We start from the raw sequence: 20,943 nt of genomic DNA on the forward strand, positions 1-20,943 counted from the left end.
ACCCCAAAATGCACATCTAAAGATGTGGACCCTCACAAATATACCTGTGCATACTAAAATGTGCACACCACATATGCATATGAGTAAGCACAAACATCTCAAACACATACATTACTTTAACTGTGCATAAACCATATCATCCTAATAGTACCCAAAAAAAGCTTAAAGACTGGTGTAAAAATCATCAGTGGGAAAAAAAAAATCCATTTCTCTTCATTGCAAATGTTTGTTAAATGTAAATGCTGATATTCTACTCCTTGGAAGAACATTTGTCTGCATGTGGAATTTCATGATAAAAGGCTTTAGAGTCCCAGGTTTCCCTAGATAAACCCCGCTGGTTTACTGATGCATGAATGCACTGAAATTGAATTACTGTACAACAGCAATTACTTTTCACAGTACAGTTATAATGAGAATCAGCTTCACAATGAACACCAGGTAGCTATAGTAGGAAAAGTTAATAAAAAGAAGCCTCTTATTTGCATTTTCCACTGCAGCAAGTGTAGTTGCCTTAAAGAAAAACCATCCTTAACACTTGATTTGCCATCATAGCAATAAATCAAGATTCATTTTTATAGCACCTCTTTATTTGCAAGGAAATATTAATGAAAATCAAAATTTTAGTACAAAGCTAAAGGTATAATAATAGCTCTTCAAATATTCCCTAATGACTTGGTTATCTTTCATTTTGCTATATTTTTCTCTTCCCTCTAGCCTTCAATTTTTTCCCAGTATGCCAATAACTAGGAAAAGTAAAAGCACCAAATGAACAATTTTAACTCCACCTATTTTTCACTATCCAGTTTGTTGTCATGGTCATTTGTTACTGAGCATTATGTTACAGTGTTTCATTCCCATTCAGTTTCAAATTAGTAAAGTCACTGAAGTATCATAAAAGCTTCTAAAAATGATTAAAAAAAAAAATCACAGGTAACTTTAAGACTGATGAAGCAAACTTACTATGAGTGAAATAAGTACAAGCCCCAGAAAAGCAGCAATACCTCAAGTGACAGCAGACTACAAAAAGGACTCAAAGGGATTATTTGTGTTTGGCTGTAAAATTAAAACAACTGCTAAACAGTGCAGGAAACATTTCTGTGTCTGTCACCTTATGGGCAATAAGATTTTTCCTATCTCAAGCATTGTAATATTAAAATTAAATGGATCCATTTACCTTTGTCACAGATAGAAACAAAACACTAGCGACATTGAATCAAAACCACAGCTCAGGGATTTCAACTTAATTCATGTCACAAATACTTCAAAATAAAATACGAGGCTGCCTGCCTGAAATTCAATCAGGTAGGGCAGCATTAGGAAGGAAATGGTTAACAGGAATATCCTGAACTGATATAAACCCAAGGTAAATAGTGAACACTGGGGAGAAGGAGGGGGGGAAATGTTGCTTGCAAGGTTTTCCATCAGAAAGTAGATGACAAAAGGTTATATAATTGGTTTAGTACTTTCAGTTTTCCATTTATCTTATGTATCTGACAGAACAAAAATAGGACAATCTGTGATAGGATAATTGCATACTGAAGGGTAATTCAAACAGGGAATGAATATGATAAAAATCACACTGAACCAACTAATCACTATGAAAAGCGATGAGACAGAAAGATAAAAATTCATCCAGAATATTAAGGGGGAGAAGGGAGAAGAGTTCACATGTGATTAGTAGCTTCAAATAAGTTCATATGTTTGAAAGCATCAAGCAGAACCACAAAAAAAAAAAAAAAAAAAAAAAAAAAAAAAAAAAAAAAAAAAAAAAAAAAACCACCACAAAACCCTCAAAAACTCATTCTTCTTGGCCTTTTCTACAAATCAAATACTTTATGTGCTATGAATTTTTGAACATTTTCAGAATGCTACATCTACTAACACCTGAACAAGTATGTTTAGCCCAAAATGCTTTTGGATAAAACATTTTAATCAACAATGGATTTTGCTGTGTACTTGAAGCAAATTCGCTCAGTGGTGTAGGGTAACAATTTGGGCTAATATTGGAACACATTTTCTGAGTCCTTGGATTTGCAGCCTCACAATCACATCCCCATTATTTCTAAGGCTGAGGGATATTTTGTATGGTATGCTTCGTTTAGTACTTCCTCCAACATCACCACCAATATACCTGACATATTGCTCAGAATTGTACATTTCAGTGCTCTTGCACAAGTTTCCATCAATAGCTTATGTCAAAATTCAACTATTTTAGAGACAAGATGATCCAGTACCAGGATGGAAGAGATCTTAAGTGTAGAGGAGTCATCTAATTCCCATCTCACCTCCCCAGATATGAGGGGAAAATTAGTTGTGATGAACCAACGATGCAGTTTATGCAAAACCCACATTGTACCAAAGGTTTTTGTACTTCTCAGGATGCAAATTACCAAGCGCTACTTACTACCAGAACAGAACAGGTCACTCTTTACATCTCTAGCATCAAGAAGGACCAATTTACGTAACTATGCAAAAATTAAGAACTTAATTGGAAAGTACACTAAATAGATCATTTCTTGAAAGAAGTGACCCTGTCCAAACCACGCTTTTAGCTTCCTTTCCAAAGATGGAAACCTTCCAAAAAGGCTCTGGATTTCAGTCACTTTTTCCAGCACTAAAATCCATTCACTCAAGATTATACGCATGGTTTGACTTCGCGGAATTTGGGCTTGTTTTCACTCAGAGCATGGTGGTCTATATCGATCCTGTATTTTTTTTCCTCTTTAGATAAAAGCACCATCTGTATGAAGAGACCAAACCTGTTCTAAACATTTGTTATGAAGCTCTAATTGAGACACAAACTGCTCTTCTCCACCAGCACTCCTCCCTGATGGAATTCTATTCCCTCACCAGCCAAGCGCGCAGCTCGCTGGTCACTTCGCGCTCTAAACAAGTGCTGCTCCAAGAATGCTTCGTTCATATTATGATCTCAGGGGACCCGTTTTCTCTGCAAAGAAACAAGCAAAAGAGTCCTCCCCCTTCCCCAAGTCAATATTCTTCAGGCTTCTGGAAGCTGTTGCACACATATTAAAGTGTAGTTTTTCAGAGGAAAAACACACTGTAAAAATAGCATTGCGGGGTTCCATGTTTATTGTCTTTCTCTGCTTCCCTGCCAAGTGAGCTCAGTTTTACAAGCTGAAATATGTTTTACTTCACTGCCAGCCCTGAAAATTCAACCTCTTAAATGTAGCCAAATTCCTTCCTCCCTTTTGCACCATAACAAATAATACAAGGCTGAGGGTGGAATTGTATCCTCAGTCACACAAAAGGAATCCCTGTCCTCGGGTGATACCTCCAGCTCTGCAGTGGAGACAGGAGGATCTTCAGCTCAACTGAGCAGCTAAGTCTGGCTGAAATAGAGCAGCTGATGGTAAACAGCATCACCATACTGTCCTGTAAATCTCCTGACACGGGTGATGCCACATTGCTCCAGGCAGTCACCTCAATTTCTAGCAAAGAATAACACAAAAGGAAAACTACAACAGGAAGATTTTTTTTTTCCTCTTTAGACCACACATGTTACAACAAACTCCTATTTGGTACAATAAAACATAAAAATCGGAACTTTTTTCTTGGTTCTATAGTAAGTCTAATAGACCGCAAAGCTATTACAAATGGAGGATCACAATGGAGATAGAAAAACACAAAAAAAAAAAAAGAAAAAAAGCACAAAAACTTACAGACATACAGAAAGCAGTCTACTTATTCAGTGATCATTAACAAGCTGCCTGAAGAGTGATGTAGTACTTACCACAATTAAAATGTTTACCATTTGAAGTGTTTGCATCTTTTTCTGAACTACAGGACATTATTGCACTCAGACATTTCCCTGCACTACTATTTTTATAATAGTGAGCACTGATATTAAGTCTGCTTTTGTTGAATATTTTAAAATCTAACATTTCAACCATCTGCACTTAGGTTTGACTGCACACAAGTGATGTGTTACAAACTCATATTGGAAATTGGTAGTCCCAATCTCGTTGCACACTCTTACATTTGTCTATTGATGGTATACATAATTTAAATCTATTCTCTTGAACAGTGATTCTAAAATACCTCTGAATGCTTTAGCATTTCCACTTCAGCACCTTCAGTTGGTAGTACAGTCTTCAGAGCAGAGCCTAAACTATATATTTAGTTTTACATCATAGAAGGAAATAGCAGATTGATCTGCTGCTTACCCGTACGGCTTCAGACTTCTTATGAAACATTTCTTCCATATTCTTTGCTAACTTTTTCACAAGCTGAAGGCCATCAATTTCTTCTATTGCAACATCCTTCTCATATTCTTTGTATTTCTGGAAGGAGAAAAATAGAGAAAAGTTACTCACAGGGAACCAGCTGAAATTTTGACAACTAATTATTCGTTTTATATTACACTTCTGCTGACATTCTTCATTTATTTGATGTTTATTTGCATGACAGCAGGCTGCTTTGTGCCAAGATGCTGTCATGGGGAGAGAACAATTGGATTAGAACCAGAAGTCCATTTAAAAAATAATAAAAATATTTATCTCATGCACTGTAGGAAAATGATAACTCCCCTCACAATGTTTAAATTACTCTTTCCCACAACTAAACAAGAGCCAAAAAAAGTAACAAAAAATCCTTGTATCTCCTCCAAAAATCATGTAAAAACAGTGATATGATTGGCAATCCCTCTGCCTTAGCAACCTAGAATCCTCCTCCTCAGCTGAACTTCCTGTAGATGCCTATTTCACAAGCTTTATACAATACTTACATTAGGAGTGCTCACACTAAAAGCTTATCTAGACATGCTTAACTTCTCATGCAAAGAAAAGCCTAAACAGAGCGCATCAACTTGAGCCTGCATCCAAACACAAGCATCAAAGTATCCTTTGTCCAATATGATGAGCATTGCCACATTTCACAGTGTGAATAACTCTCAGAATGCTGAAGCACTAAAAATATATTCAAAACAAGTTTTACCCTCTATTTTCTGCATATCAATACTTTTTTTCCTCACCAGTGTTTATGAAGCAGCTTTGTAAAAATTATGAAAAAGAATTTGATGCTGATAACATTCTTCTTCCCCACATTATTCCACTGCAGCCCGTACTTCAAGAACAGTTGGCTTCCACTCTGGCCATTGTTTGCCCCTCTCTCTCTATAAAACATGCACAGTTTTGTTGAACTCATCCCTGCCCATCACCAAACCCTTCACCTGATCACAAACCTTCACCTCCATGACAGAGAGAGGGAGAGGAAGGCACACCTGCCTCCTGCCAATTAGCCCCTGTGCCAAAAATATCTCCCCAACCTCTACAGCAGACTCTTGGGGCAACCCATAGTGTTTGAGTGAATAAAATGAAATGGTATCATTTAAAAAAATTATCATTAAAATCTGCCTGCAGAATGATGATTCTTACTCAACTCCAGAGAGAAAATGGAGAATAAGGTGATGAAAAACAGTGGTTCAAAGCACCTGGATGAATATTAGAATGCTCAAAACAGTGAATAAGCCAAGACTAGTTATGTCCTGGCTGGTGATGAAAGAAAACACTCTTTTGTTAAGAGAATGCCTGCACATGTTGTACCCATTTCCCCCAACAAAACTAATTTTCAAGATAGACTGACACTTTGTACTTCCTTTAAACTTTACACTTCTCTGTAAAAATTTGTGTGAATGTTTTGATAATGAAACAATATTTAATAAAAGATAATTTGCAGATAATTTTGGAACAAATCTAAAACTACAAAGTTGTCAGTAAATATTTGGGGCAATTTTTAATATATGTAATTTCAGAAATAATTTCATTTTTCCACATTATTGCCTGTCATGAATCTCTAGTTTGAGACCTTAAGAGCAATCTAGCAACCTAAGAAAACTCAAACAAATCCCTTGCATTTTACTCCCTCGAGGCAGGCAGAGAGATTTGGGTTTTCCCCCTCTTTGATCTGCACTTAGATACCATCAACAGAGTTCTGGTTTCAATTCTTGAAGTCCATTAATGTCATTACTAGAGATAAAAGGGATTTTTCTAAAATAGAAAAATACACTTTTATTTTTTATTCACTGGAGAAAATATAAGAGCATGTTAGACAACAGAAGCAAATGCGATTGTAACAAGCACCATGATAAAATGCAGTAAATGATCAGTAAACTGAAAACACTGCCAGTTAATTAATGATGTCAATGTCTGTCCACATCCCACAGGATTTGAAGCTTTGGGGAATTTAAAACAAATCAAGTACAAATTTGAATCACTTATTTCCAGCTGCACAGATCATGTTCAACATATCACCTCCTGATAAAAATGTTTCCTTTAGACTTGACCTTTGAGTTTTTAGAAAGTATTCTAAAATGCATCACTTCAAGAGACAGCTTTCAGGTCATCAGATTTATTGATTTAAGCTTTGCCATTGAGTGAAGAAAGCCAGGCAATTATTCACTGTGTTTGCCTGAAAACTGAATGGAACTGTTGAAATCCACAACATTTTCTAGGCACACAGAACCCTACCACATGGTCTATTAGGCTCTTGTGAAAGCACATTAAAAAGCCACACCACTCAATGTTGAGTAACTGGTACTTTTGAAGACTAAAAATAACTTGCACTCAAAGGAGATGTGAATGATTTCTTAACTTGTAATTTTTGATCTTATAATTATGCCAGTTCATAGTAAATAAATGCATTTTTTCATAATTCAAATGCCAAAGTTCCAACACAAAAGAAGAAATTGGAAGAAACAGAAGATATTATTTCAGATCTATCTGAAAAGACCCCACATCTTGCATGGTGTGCAGCTCTGCTCAGTTGCTGGAAACCTTCAAGAATATTCGCAACAAAACCAGGAGAGCTTGGTCTGCAAGACCCGGGCAACCAAGAGGTTTTTGTTGTAAATATTTTATATTTGGAATACCACTGCCATAAAAAAGTACTTCTATCATTTTTTTCAGCCATCATTGGAAGGTTCCAAAACAGGAAAATTTTGTGGTTGGAGAAAACTTCCAGCTGTTTTTGCTCTCCTGGTGCCTGAAGGGGAGAGGTGCCAGCCTGACCTGGGGGTGTCTGTGCCCTCAGTGCTCACTCTGCAGGATGCTGGGATTTAGATTCCACCTATGAAGAACTTGATTTTATAAAACTATCAATGCAAGAGACCTGAATCACACAGGATAGTGAAAAAAACAAAACAAAGACACAATAAAACTACAACAAAGGCCATCATTAATACTGTATTCTCTTCCTTTCACTGCAGAGGCTGTCTGACCTCCAGGCCCTCATCCTTTCCCCAGCACTAAATTTTTACATATTAAATTTGGGTTTAAGTTTCAATAAATCAAAAAAGCAAAGACATAGTTCCTCTGAAATAAATTTTTTTTTCAATTAAATTATTATATTTTGATGTCTTGAAAAAGCAGCATGGCACTATTGTTCCAGTTAAGCAAAATAAGTAGTGAAAAAAACCTAAGCTATTGGGCCAGGCTTGCCTCTATACTCCAGACTTGCAAACTACTTTGCTGTACTACTGCTATGAAGCAGCTCAAACAAGCAATGCCTTAAATTACCTTTTCCCTTCCCTGCAAAAATAATGAAGCTGATGACAAAGGTGTTGTTTTGTTTTATTTAAAAAAAAAAATCAGCCCTTAGGCTTTTTTTAATCTTCCCTAATTTTACTTCATTAAGAGATACTAATAATTCTCATAATTTGTAACATAGGCAATAATACATATGTATTGTTATTAAATTGAGAGAAAATAGCTCTAACTTTGCTATAAACAACTGACTTGCTTTAAAAAGACTATGAAATATTAGAGGCATAGTTGGAAATTTCTTCTGATAAATGAATTTCCAATTGTCTAGAAGATGAAGCAGGTACAACTTCTGATTTGCTGCATTATAAAAAAAATACTTGAAATGCCGATTCTGTCGGCTTGCAAAAATCAGCATTTGGTAAGAAATTCTCTAGAGAGACAAGAACATTTATCATTTGAGAAAGCCCACAAAAAATACATTATTTCTTCAGTATCTGTTTTGCCAGATCATTTCACATAAGCACCGGGGAAAGACAGACAGTATTTCACTGTCAGAACCCTTAATGCTTTTATGTTTCTCACTGGTTTAGGTGTGGGGGTTTTTTCTTGGTAAATGATCATCTAGAAATAACAAACCAAAAGCTGTCTGTACAAAACTCAGATCAGAAGTGTTTAATGCAATCTAAATATTTGGCACTGAAAGATCAACACAAAGACACAAAAAATAAGAATTGCTAACAAAAAAAAAAAAAAAATACCAGAGAGCCCTCAACACAAACAAAACCAAAGCAAAGCCAAACCACACCAAAACCCACAGAGCTTGAGTGACCAAGGCAGGAAAAGAAATCCACTCCTGAAGCAAGACTCTTGACTTCAGCTCAAATTCTTTTCTCCTTGTCTTTATTCTAAGGAGAAACATGGTCTTTGTGTTCCTATTTGAATCTACTTCTATCAAGTCTTATCAAAATCAAGATATTCACCTTTGTGCTGTAAACAAAAGTATTTCAAGTTACTTACATGTGTGCACACCATCCACAGTCTGTCTTTCCAAAGGGCTCTGGTTGCTTTGTACATCTGCAGAACACTACCCATTTATGATGAAAATTCTTCCCCCTCCCTGGGATTTTCAGAGCCAGTAAATACCACTACCATCCTGATTAAAGAAAGGAATTCAACAGGAATCTTGCAATAATACTTTAAAAGTCATCTCTCTGTGCTGCCTGTTTGGAGCTGTTATTTGCCTCTGAGGTGCATTCGTAGCTCTATTGCACACACTTCACAAATGTTGCTGGTTGAGAGATTTTGTCACGGGCATGTTAAAACTATATGTGCATATATACATTTTATGTTTTATAATGAAAAAGCAGAACCAGCATGCAAATGGCAGATCAAATATCCAATCCATCCATTGTTTCCATGAAAAAATTAAACGTGTGTTTACTCCATGCCATTTTCAAAAAACCACTTTCAGATGTGCGAGCCTCAACATTGAAATGTAAAGAGAGATTGCAGAAACATACACTTTTGATTAAATCACCAACTTTTGATTTCAATTAATATCTCTGGCCCAGCAGGGAGGCTGTGCTAGGCAGTGCTTGAACTGTTTAGGCTTGCTTCACTCCCTCTGCCATGCAAGTTCTAGCAGAGACTCCCCTCAGAGAGGCAGTGCTGGACTGAAGGGCCACAGGAGTTAATGAACTTATTAGAATTATTTTGATTCTATTTTGAGATACCCCAAAAATCAGATGCAATTAATGAAACTGAAAGGCTGCAAAAAGCTTGCAGCTGATACAATTTGCAGCTCTTAAAGCAGTTTCTTTAGTTACAGAGCCAAAAGTTATGCCACATTCCTGACCATATTCTTGACCCGTAAATGCATGAATTTATTACTGAAGTTGACTTTCCTAGCTGAAGGAGCCTTGAATTTTTATGTCAAGTTCTTTTAAATTGTAGGTATCAGAAGGCTGATAATAAACTGCTTTTCTATGCATAAAGAAATTATTTTTTCTTTCAATAATCAATTCCTCATTGCAGTCTAACATTGAGCCCCTTCATTTTCCTTTACTCCTCTTAATGTATAACAATTTTTACTTTTTTGGTTTTTTTGGGGTTTTTTTTTTTTTTTTTTTGGTTTTTTTTTTGTGGGTTTTTTTGCACAACTGCACATTTTTTTTAAATGTCATTTATTCAAGGTGCTTTAAAAGCACCTCCTCCTCTTTGACTTTATAGAGGTTTTGGTTTTGTAGGCTTTTTAATTATAAAACCCAAAACCTGCCATATACATGGAGAAAACTCAAAATGTCTCATTAGCTGCTGTCTTACCCCATTAACAGTTCTGTAGAAATTTTTAAAAGCTATGCACAGAGCAGGGACTACAGCAAAATACAGCTTTGGGCTTTTGAATCAAAACAAATATAAATTACTCTTCATCTGGAAAGTCTATCACAGCATTTTTATAAGACAATATTCATATTCAAATTGATGGGACAAAACCAGTAACAGTTCAAACCTTATGTGGCCTGAGCTCTTGCAGTGCTCTACCATATAGCACACATCCCTTCTGCATGTGGGAGATGGTAGAGCAATTCCCAGGAGAAGATTTAAAATTATCCAGTACAGCCTCTGAATGCCTCATTAGAGCTGAGGGGTCACTAACCATGTATGCACTGCTGGAATAAACCTGACTGGAAGCCAAATTAAAAACCTTCTCCAGCATCACATGTGCATGTGAGGGGGAGTTTGAGCTTTTCCACTAAGCAGAAGGGTACTCAGATGGCACAGGCACAGCAGAGATATCAAATACAGATGGTGCACTCCTCTGACAGACTCATCTGTGAATCTCTCATTCCTACAAGATTTTGTATTTTCCCCTTATCACACTGACCCCCTGCATGATGATGGACCCCATGGGATGATTTTGTTGGAGTGCCACTCTTATGCTGCTATCTGTTCCTCCTGACTCTGAAAAATAAACATCTAGGGGTTTTTTATTTTGTTGTCGAACAAGATTATTTTAGTTCAGAGTTGGTATTAAGTTTTTCACCCACAGAGTTCCAAGGAATTTATAAAGCATGTAGATCAAAATCTCCATGTGGAAGAGAATATTGGGCTATCCTTAAATTCAGTGATGTGCTCAATGTCACACAATAGTTCAGAACTACAAGGAGAACAAGCTGTCTTGGTTATTCTTCCAATGCCCTGCTCAGTAAACCACAGTCAGCTTTGTTAACTTCCTCTTGATCTGCATGGCAAGATGAATCACAACAGCACACTTCTCCTCACCTTGACATTAGAGAACTCCTTAGTAATTGAAAGTTTGTGTTACACCACATTACACACTCCTATTAACCTTTCCTGAACCTCTTTGTGTTGATGAAATCCATCAGCAATGCCCAGTGTGATGGCACACTCATTTTCTGCAGAGAAATTCTCACTCACTTCATCAAACAGCTCCTGGGAGCTCTGGATTAGCCCATCACATTTGGCTCTCACACACACTGGTGTCTGAGGAACTCCTGCTGCCTCAAAGTCCAGTTTGGTTCCTTCACAAAATGCACTTTTAAACTATTGGAATATTTTTTGCATACTTCTTTACTGTGATTAGCTACTCAGTGCTGTACCTGGTATGTTATAGCCAAAGATCAGCTATCCTGGGAAAGCTGTTATCATCAGCAGACTTGACAAGGATAGTTACTGCTTTCCTTGCAAAATAATTTACACATTAAAATCACTGCAAGGGCACTATACCCCCAGCATATTTAATCTTTACAAAGATATCTACTTCTGACCTATTTTTACCTCGTGGCTATATGTAAATGCCACAAAATCAAATCTATTAAAGCATTAAGCTGAATGATGATCAAAACCAAACAACCCAGCTCCTGATTTAGCAACATTCTTCTGCCCCATCTGTGAAAGGCCACACAAGGTGTCTCATTGAACCTTTCACAACTAGATATGTTTATGTCTATCTATATATAAACATATATAGCATCTATATAACCGAAAATACCATGTAAAGAGCATTAATTGGAATAAAAGCATGGTTAAAACAGCTGAGCTAGTGGGGGAAGTTAAAAGCTACTCTACCACAGAGCACTTCTCATCACAAGTACAATTTTAGAAAAGCAGCCACATTGGTGATGCATAAATTATAGCATCTAATAAATTAAAAGATAAGGAAACACACTCCAGGAGGTTCAAAGGCTTGCTCTCTGAGATTAATTCAGTATTTTAACTTTTCCCCAAAGTAGCTAATGAAAAGAAAATCACCACAATTGGGTGTTAGGCAATCTAATTCCAAGCAAACAGCAGCTGGAAATACATTCCCACCTCGCCCTTTAACAAAGTTGCTTTGGTCAGTGCTAACCCCAGTAACAAATGTCTGGCAAGGTTTGCCTGCTGCCTCCAGAGCCCACGGCAGAGGCACCTGGGACTCCTTCCCCAGGAGGGTCACCTCACCAGCTTTCCAGAATCTGAATTTAATCATAACTGAAAATAGCTGAAAAAGCAACTATTGTCTTGCAAATTCTTTCAGAAACCTGAAACATCTCCAAAGGCCAGCAAGGATGTTTCAAAAGCTAGTTAGCAAAAGCTATTAAGAGCTGCTTTGGAAATGTATTTCAAGGAAGCTGTCTATACAATTACCCACACCTTTGCTTCTATTTTAGAAAAGAACATAAAGCCCTCATTTAAACTAAATAAGAACATTCTGGAACTGCCCTGGAGACTCCTTTTTCCATAAGGCTGTTCTGGATACTCTTGAAAACTCACTACAGTATTTCACATGAACTGCTTTCCATGAGGAACAAAACACCTATTAGTATAAATTTGCAGAATTAAACATGATCCAGAGGCTGTGCTCATCCAAGGCAAAGCCTTCACTGTATTTTCAGGTGAAAGTAAGTATATTAAAAGCATGTACAACTAATCATTTCTTCACAAAACACTGAAGCAATCTGAGAATGCAATCCTTTCACCCTGGACACTTCTTCTAAGCCACTGAAGATTCAGAAGTAGGTAACCTGACAGTTCCCTACCATCACCAATTCTCAGCAGGGATGAGATACTACAACAGTTTCTTTTGTAGACAAAGCTGCATTTTCTCCAAAAGCCTCGATGGTTGCTGGCAGCAAGAACAGCCAAAAGAGACAGCTTACTGTGTGCTCTAAGGTCACAGGATACAACCACAAAATACTTTTTTTCAATCAGACATTCTGGTAATTCTATTTTTTTTCTTTACACTCCTCTTATCACTGAATGTCTCTTTGTCTCCTTACTGTTCCCCCTCAACCTATGCCTGTCTTACACCAAGCTCTTCTACCAGGTTTTGCTGTTTCTATAGATTTGTATTAGACAACACTTTATTTTCCATCTAAGAAAAATTACACAATTGGCTTCCCAACCTTCATGGTTGCCCCTAAATGAGCAATAAAATAAAATGAGCAGCCAAGAAAACTTGAAATAAAGTGGAATGTATGCAGTAGAAAGAAAAAAAAAAAAAAAAAAAGAAGTGTGTTCCAAGACAAACCTTTGCTTAGCAATATCCATGCCTTTTGAGAAGATCCAAAAACACTGCTTTTAAGAATCTCTAATGGGTTTTGTTCCTCAGAAAAAGAAACACAATCTCCTCAGGACACAAATTATGTTTTGCAATGTTCTCTTCCATGAACATTTGTCTGCTTGGATGCCTCTAAACCATTGTGTGGTACCTTCAACATTAACTCTTAAATGAGCTTTTTATTTCATTGTTTGTCACTCTGAAGGACATGGCATTGATCCCTGCTGCTCTGGCTCATCATTGCACTTTTCTGTACACACCTGATAAAAGTATTTATATTGATTTAGGGCTTCAGAGAGGTGTCAGAACACTACAGATCAAAGGGGAATTGTAATAACAAGAAAAAGCATGACATCTGAATACCTGAATTTGGGTACCTAAATTTAGGCTCCCAGTTCTTCAGCTCATGACTGAATGTTAAAAACTACTATGTTTTTAAAAACCTGGACTCCCTTCAGTCACATCAAAGCCAGCATCATCAGTCTATTCTCAGCATCTGTGAAAATCAGACCACCTGCATGTGGTCTGAGGGCAGATGTCTTGAGAAGAATTCAGTAAGTTACCCATTAAAAAAAGAAAAAAATATTTGGGAACCTAACTATAGCATTTGGCACTGCCTGGAAGTGTGAAAACATATTTGTGGTTTTGCCACACAAGCTAATGCTTTTCACTTTCATATGTGATTCCCAGTCACTTATAAAACTTCAAAGAAAGAGCAGAGGATGGCCAGTCTTGCTGTATCCTTCCAGAGAGCAGCAAGTCCATCATGATTTCCTTCAAAGCTTCAGAAAACAAACTGCTGAACAGACAAGAACAAAGGGTTAAGGTTCAACTGCCAAACCACCCTTATTCCAATATTTAATAACTGCCTTTGAAAGGCTGTAATATGATATAAACTAATGCCCTGTACAGCAGAACTTGTGCAGATCCTCTCTCTTTGGACCATTTAGCTATGAGAGCCTTAGACTGGCAACTGGCATGCTGGATCTGAAAATGTTTTTCCCCCAACAGAGTTTTTTCTTTCTCACACTTTTAAAAATGACACTTAAAACCTCATTAAGAAAAAGTCCTGAGCACCAAAATCCAAGCCAGAGTTCTGCTTGTAGTTCTTTCTTTGGTTTGCTTTTTCTTTTTCTGTTGGTTTTTTGGTTGTTTTTTTTTTTTTTTTTTTTGGGGGGGGGGGGGTGTTGTTTGGTTTTGGGGTTTTGTTTTGATTGGTTGTTTTGAGTTTTTTATGAAAATCAGATGAATACTCTAGACAATAGAGTGGGTACCACATCATACCCACATGTAGGTATTCCCAAACATCACTACAAAGAGTAAATAAACCCTGAGCAATTTCAAATGTTGCAGATAGGATTGTAGTACAGCAGCCCCAATTTCTGCCTTTATTTCCTCCAAAAATGAAAACTCAAGCTGGTTTTATTGATTGTACATATCTGCCTAATGATATCACCTTCATCAAAATCTATCATCCAAAATGAACGAGAGTCAGACCCTCTACTTAGAAATTTGCATATTCTCACACCAGTATTACAAACCTGTCTTTTTCTCCTCTCTCAAAAATCACACCAAACTAAACAAGAAAATAAGTTGGCTACCAAGCTAGAGAAGATTTATCTGATCAGATTGGAAGCATTTCAACAAACCATCAGCTTAGTTCTGGTTTTGAAAACTTAAAAGAAATTTGCCCAAATTAAATCTGAAGCAAACCTATTTCAAGTTAACATGCAGGGCACATTGTTTATTCTTCTACATGGAGAGGTTTGTAGGTTCAGTTAGCTGTAAAATACATAGACAAACATGGGATGCTTGTCACAGCATGTCACAGGTGACACAGCCACAATACACAGAGCATCCCCACACAATTTCAGAAAGCTTCAACCCATACAGAGCAACACCTTACCAAATCAGAAGGCTGCAAGCATCTGCCCATACAGAGTAACATCACTTTAGGAGGCTGCAAAGGTCTGCCCTTTGTGTTCTTCAGCCCAACCTTTTATACCCCTCATGTTGATGCACTGCACCTGTGTGCCCTCTGCTCCCTTTGGGGGTTGCTCAGCACACCTGGGCACTCCATGGCTCATTGCTGTCAGTGCTCTCACCTGCTGCTCACAGCTGTGCCCACTGGGGATGAGGCTGGGCCCAGCCCCACTCCCAGTTACCACAAACTGTGCACCTACAGATGCTTATTCAGCTTTTTTCTGAGTCTCAAAAGAAGCAGAAGGGTTTTTTTGTAATTTAGGAATTCATTACATTACCAACAGAGACCATCTCACAAAAAAATGTGTGCACCACAACAGATCATCACCCTAGTATATGGAAATAAACCATCTGACTCCAGAGTCTGTAATAGACTGCACAGACAAATACATTTATCAGAAAAAGTCAAGAGCTTTGGCACTAGAAAGGACCCAACAACAGCTTTGTTTTGCTTGGTCAATAAACCACTATTAATGATAATGTATCTATGAATTAAAGATGCATCAATCTGCATAGCAGAGAATAGAAGCCATGAATAACAGCCAAATCAATACTATGAAGTTGTAAAGAATACAGTGTGCTCTCCTTCAGGCTAATGGTAATTAATTTACTTTACCTCCCTTCACACATGAGAGGAAGCAAGCAGAAGAACACAGTAATCACATAAAATTTTTTAATTACAAAATGAACACATATTGTTATCTCCTTACTGTATCTTTTCTGTTCATACATTTAGAGCACTTAAAAATTATTACTTTATTTGCACATAATAAAAACAGCTTGTGGTTCTGGGAGCATATGCACATACCAGCTGATATTTTTAAGTACTGCAATTTGAAAATTTGTTTCTTAAATAAAAGGTCTTGCTCTGGTTGGGTTGTTAGTATAAATGACCAATGCCTAAAATTACATTTCTGCATCATAAATACTCTCCTAGTGAATGTACCTATAGAAATGTTCTAAGTCTTGTGTGGTTCAATATCCCATAATGGAAAGCCTTATCACTGAAAACTACATTTGCTTAGTTGGCTTTTTATTCAACTCCGCTGTTAATTAAATAATGTCCTTTTTTTGCAATTGAAAAAAAAAATACAAGGTTTAAGTGATCAGCATCTAATAGAGGCACCCCCTTCTTAGGAAAAAAGTATTTGGAGGTCCTGTTAATCCAATGAACTATCTCTAGACCAGCAAGCTTCTAGGAGAGGAAACAAGATAAAGTGACTGGTTCTCTGGTTTTAGAGAGTGCTGTTGCTTTCTAAAGAACACAATTTAAATATTCATTGTGTAAAGTTCTTCTAAGTACTGTTTTTGTATGAAGTAAACTTTAGGCTGCTGTAATTAACAATGCATTTTCACAGACATGGAAATTAAAGTTTCCATTTTTAAAATATATACTTCGTGACCATATTCAGCAAACTGCCATCAGCAGATTGCAACTATTTCATTGCTTAATAAAAATACATAATTTCACTAAACCTCAGAACATCAAACAAAGGCACCACAATCACAGGTCACTTTGAGGCAACCTATTGATAAATTCCTGAGTGCGTACCACAACACAATGACCTTGGTGAACTGCATTCAGGCCTCTAAGCAGCAGAGTAATTAACATATACTGAAGTTAAAATCACAAGTGGTGCTATTAAAGCAGGCACAACAAGTCAGCAGATAAAGATACCCCTGTGTGAATTAGGGTCTCAGTGGTCATTTCACATCCTTCGGTGGTTCTGTGAAACCACTAGCACCAAACAGAGAAGCTGTTCTGAGACTGAGCTGACCTTGGGCTTTTTACTGTGTAAAACACTCGAAGTGGGGCCACATCTCCATCTTGTGAGCTTTCTGAAAGTTTTTCTATGAAACAACATAATGCAAATAACCAAGGGAAAGGTACTCTCAATTTCCAACACAAATTTTGTCACATTAATCTACTGAAAATTATAATAATTATTTAGATTCTCTTCAGACTCTACCCTGCATTATAAACACCCTTAAATTTACTTTCCCTTTTTCACAACAACATAATTTGTCCCTTATTATTACAAACATACAAAGAACAGTGTACACCAATAAAATATAATTGTGGCAAGTGGACATTGTGTTTGCATTTGGAGGCATGGCAGAGCCTGTGCTGCCTGCACAGCACTGCCAGAGGCACACATCTGTTTGTGCAGTTCTAGTTCAGTAGTTTAAGGAATGAAGTATCACCTCATTACAGAACTGCCATGTATGAGTGAATTTGTGGAGCTTGCCCTCCTCACAGTCAGACAGTTCTAATCTCCTTGCGAACCACAGTGGCAGCACAGAGATGGAGTGTTAAGCTTATCAGGCCTCATCTGTACCATCACCTACTTAGTTAAACCCAGGCCATCCATTTCTCTGTCATTTCTTTGTTCCTGAGGTGCCTGGATGCATAATAGCCACTGGCAAAAGATGCAAGATATCTTTAAAGACTTCAATAGAACACCACCTTCTTTTTTTTTTAAACACAGACTGAAAACAATTCACAGGGACCATTTTAATCATGGGTTGCACTACATGCATTTCTTCTTGCTCTAGAATTCCAACTTGCACTATCACCACATAACCTGTTGTACAGAGTTATTAATTTATTTTATATTTACTTTCAATTTCTGCATAGAAATTCCTGACTCTGAAAACAGCTTGCATTCCTATCACAGTATCACAACTGGGAAGGGTCCTGATAACTGAAAATCCTACAGCATAATAAAACCTACTCGATATTCAACCACTCTTTTTTGACATCATTAAGTCTCCTGTCAGCAGGCAGACTCTGGGAGAGGCCAAGGGGCATAAAAAGGGACTGCATCCTAAGCCTTGGGGGCTTTTTTGAACTTGCTTTTGGAGCTTCTGCTTTCTTCTTGTGGGGGCTTTTAGAATCCTATGCTTTTTGCACTGGCCTCAGCCTATCTTTTGGCTCTCCTGCCCTCGCTGGCTCTTGCTCACCCTCGTGTCCATCCTGCCTCCCTCTGTCCCTGACCAAGGTCCTGCCTGCTTGTCTCTGTGTCCCTGACTGGGCCACCTTGCCCACCCCTGCCTGCTGCCCATCCAGGCTTCTGGCCCTGCTGCTCTATCCCCCTTGAGCTCCTGTCCAGCCGTGGGTGCTGGCCCCAGGGTGGCAGCGTGCCCAGCCCTGCCATGGGACATGGACAGCACCCCCGAGCTCCACTTGTCCCTCTGTCTCCTCTCTCCCACCTCTCCCCCAGGCCTTTTCCATTTTTGTTCCTTCTTTTCTGTCTCTTCTAGCCTTCTTTTGTTTGGGAAACTCCTTTTCCATCTCATTTTTGTCACCAAAAAACAGTTCTCAGATACGACGTTTGCCTCGTTTGGCTTAATTTCGTTCCTGACCATCCATTTTTAAAATAACTCCTCGCAGTTTCCCACTGCAGTGTCCCAGTAAAACACGACAGAAAGCTACACCCAAACTCTCCTCAAGGGCATTTGAACATGGAAAAGGTCATTTCACAGCAACAGCCCAAGCCTGCCTGCAACACTGTACTAACACTTAGCTTGTGTGGATTCCTGAGCGCTATTTATGCTTTAATGGTGCCATCATACATCTCTGGATGTCTCTAGAACACCCTATTCAGATGGATGCTGAACGATGCCTTAGCTGATAAGGGAATGTTTTCCAGCCTTTAAAACAAACAAAAAACTGCACTGTTCATGATTTGCTTTTGGCTCATTCTTCAAAGTTTTGCTGTTCCAACTGGTGATGAAAAGTCAAACCACAAGAACACTGCCAATCAGTACATCCATGCAAGCCCAAAAAATAAAATGATACGTTTGTAAGGAACAGTGAAAGGGAGCATTTAGTACAATGAATTAGAAAATTTTGCAACAGTTTACATTAAAGAATCTTTGGTTTCTGTCAATTTTACTGCTTTTTTGTCAATACTACATTTGGAAAAAAAAAAAATCAAGAAATAAGCATGCAAATACTTCAATCACACCCCCGGCCCTTTTATATTCTTGGTTCAAATGAAGAGTGTTTGGTGATCTCTTTAGAAGAGATTTGTGTTTGGCAGAAACTTCTTTCCAAAACACCAAATAGAAAAATCACATGAACCCACTTGCTTACCTATCTAAAAATCAGGGTTTAGGGGACTCAAGGTGTGAGATAGGATACATTTTAAAAAGACCCACTAGAAGCCCTGACAAGACAATATTTTTAAATAAAATGGTGGAGTAGAAATTGAAGAAAATGCAGAATATCTAGAGAATATGCTAAGAATACCTGACCTCTGGTACTCAGTACTAGAAATGGAAACATTCTTCAGCAAACTAATCTTTTATCATACTGCCATGCTTAAAACATAACTATCAGTTAACAGATTTAGAACTCTTTGATGACCCTGATAGCTGAGAAAATCTCTCTGTACATTAGGATCTCATGGCAGAACAGACTGAAGATACTCAAACTGCCACCATGTAGTTTGAAGAGTGAATCACTTCACCCTAAACATTTCTCTCACAATTAGGGGTTACAGAAACCACCCACCCTCTATCCCTTTTTGTGAACAGTTGACATCTCACTCAGAATCCCAGCTTAGATTATTTTCTTCTCCCCATCTGGTTCTGCTGGCCCAGTGGGCAGGATTTCTCCTGGAAAAGAAAACCACATGGACAGAATGAGGCGAGTTTCTGTGAGGCCCTCGTAAAAGTCTCTGGTTACCGCGGGATGACAAGAGGAGATGTGCCAAAGCACACAACAGCACAGCTGACAGGAGATAATGCCCCAGTGCAACTGCTCTTGGATATTTTACTGTTATTGCTTCTGTAATCCTCATCCCTTTGTTCCATTAATTAGCATGCTGTGGCTATAATCCTGCCCAGAAAAACTCTTTGTTCCTAGATAATAATTTCACTAACAAGCAGAAACATCTCACCAATTCTCTAACAACAAATGGTAAAGGTCATAATCAGATGGTCATCCCTGGCTTTCCTCGGAATTCCTCTGTAATCCAAATTCTATATAGTATCAGTTAACAGCATATGAAAGGATAAATAGGTTTAGAATATATATACAAATCCATGACTAGTTAGGCAAAAGCCTAACTTTTGCATATTTTCCATAAAAATGCAACGGTTCCCTCCTGGTGTGAGAGGGTAGAGGTGGGTTTGGAGGTTATATAGCTGGACCAGGAGAGAGGATAAAAAGGTCCCGTTTTGCACAGTACACTGAGAACAAAGCACTTGCTAAACGACAATTGGGAAGACAACACAAATCTCCTGAGCACTGCAGCTGTCTTCCCTGCACTGCAGCAGCCTTCTGATGGAATTATTTTCACTGTGCTGTTTCTTCAATTCTTCATTCATAAAACAAATTAAATTTTGTGCTTCAGGAATAGTTCAATGCCAAAACTGTTATCATTCTTCAATATTCTTGTATAGATAAGATATATAAACATTTAAAATACATTATTTGTTCATTCACTAAAATATTTACAAGATCTTCTGAATTAGTTTAAGAGGATCAGGTATTAGCATACAGCACAGAGCAAACTGAAGAATGAATAATATCCAAAAGTACCATTACATTTATTTCTACCCCAGTTGGCTTCTTAACAAACCAGATCACTGAAGCTGCCTCTGAAAATTGAGTTCCCCTGAAAATATTTTGGCAAATAAAATGCTTGTGTGTTTCCTAAAGCAGCACACACATTAGATATACAATACTTCAGACTTCCTTAGTGTTCCATTTCTTTCCCAATTATTTATATAGCATCCATGATGACACTCCTAATTATTTGTTGTTCTTCCAGTTACTGCTCCTGATTTGTCACCCTTTTTCAGGGCTGAACAGTAAAACAATTCCCATATTATTCCAGATGGAGTTTCACAAGTTGCATTAGAAGTAATAACTTTGTTCTATGATAAAAC

General features: G+C 37.7%; 1 protein-coding gene across 4 annotated transcripts in view; it reads right to left on the reverse strand.

Annotated features, from left to right (window-relative positions):
• CACNA2D3 (calcium voltage-gated channel auxiliary subunit alpha2delta 3) overlaps positions 1-20,943 on the reverse strand; it is a 394,439-nt gene that overhangs the window by 304,694 nt on the left and 68,802 nt on the right. For all 4 annotated transcript variants that reach the window (XR_005258491.1, XM_038149689.1, XM_038149687.1 and 1 more), the window contains one exon: positions 4,185-4,301. Coding sequence is in view for 3 of the 4 variants with exons in the window: in XM_038149689.1 (XP_038005617.1) it covers positions 4,185-4,301 (117 nt within the window). In the remaining variant the exon portion in view is untranslated. The remainder of the gene's footprint in view (positions 1-4,184; positions 4,302-20,943) is intronic.

This window comes from Motacilla alba, chromosome 12 (assembly GCF_015832195.1).
Source record: "Motacilla alba alba isolate MOTALB_02 chromosome 12, Motacilla_alba_V1.0_pri, whole genome shotgun sequence".
NCBI lineage: Eukaryota > Metazoa > Chordata > Aves > Passeriformes > Motacillidae > Motacilla > Motacilla alba.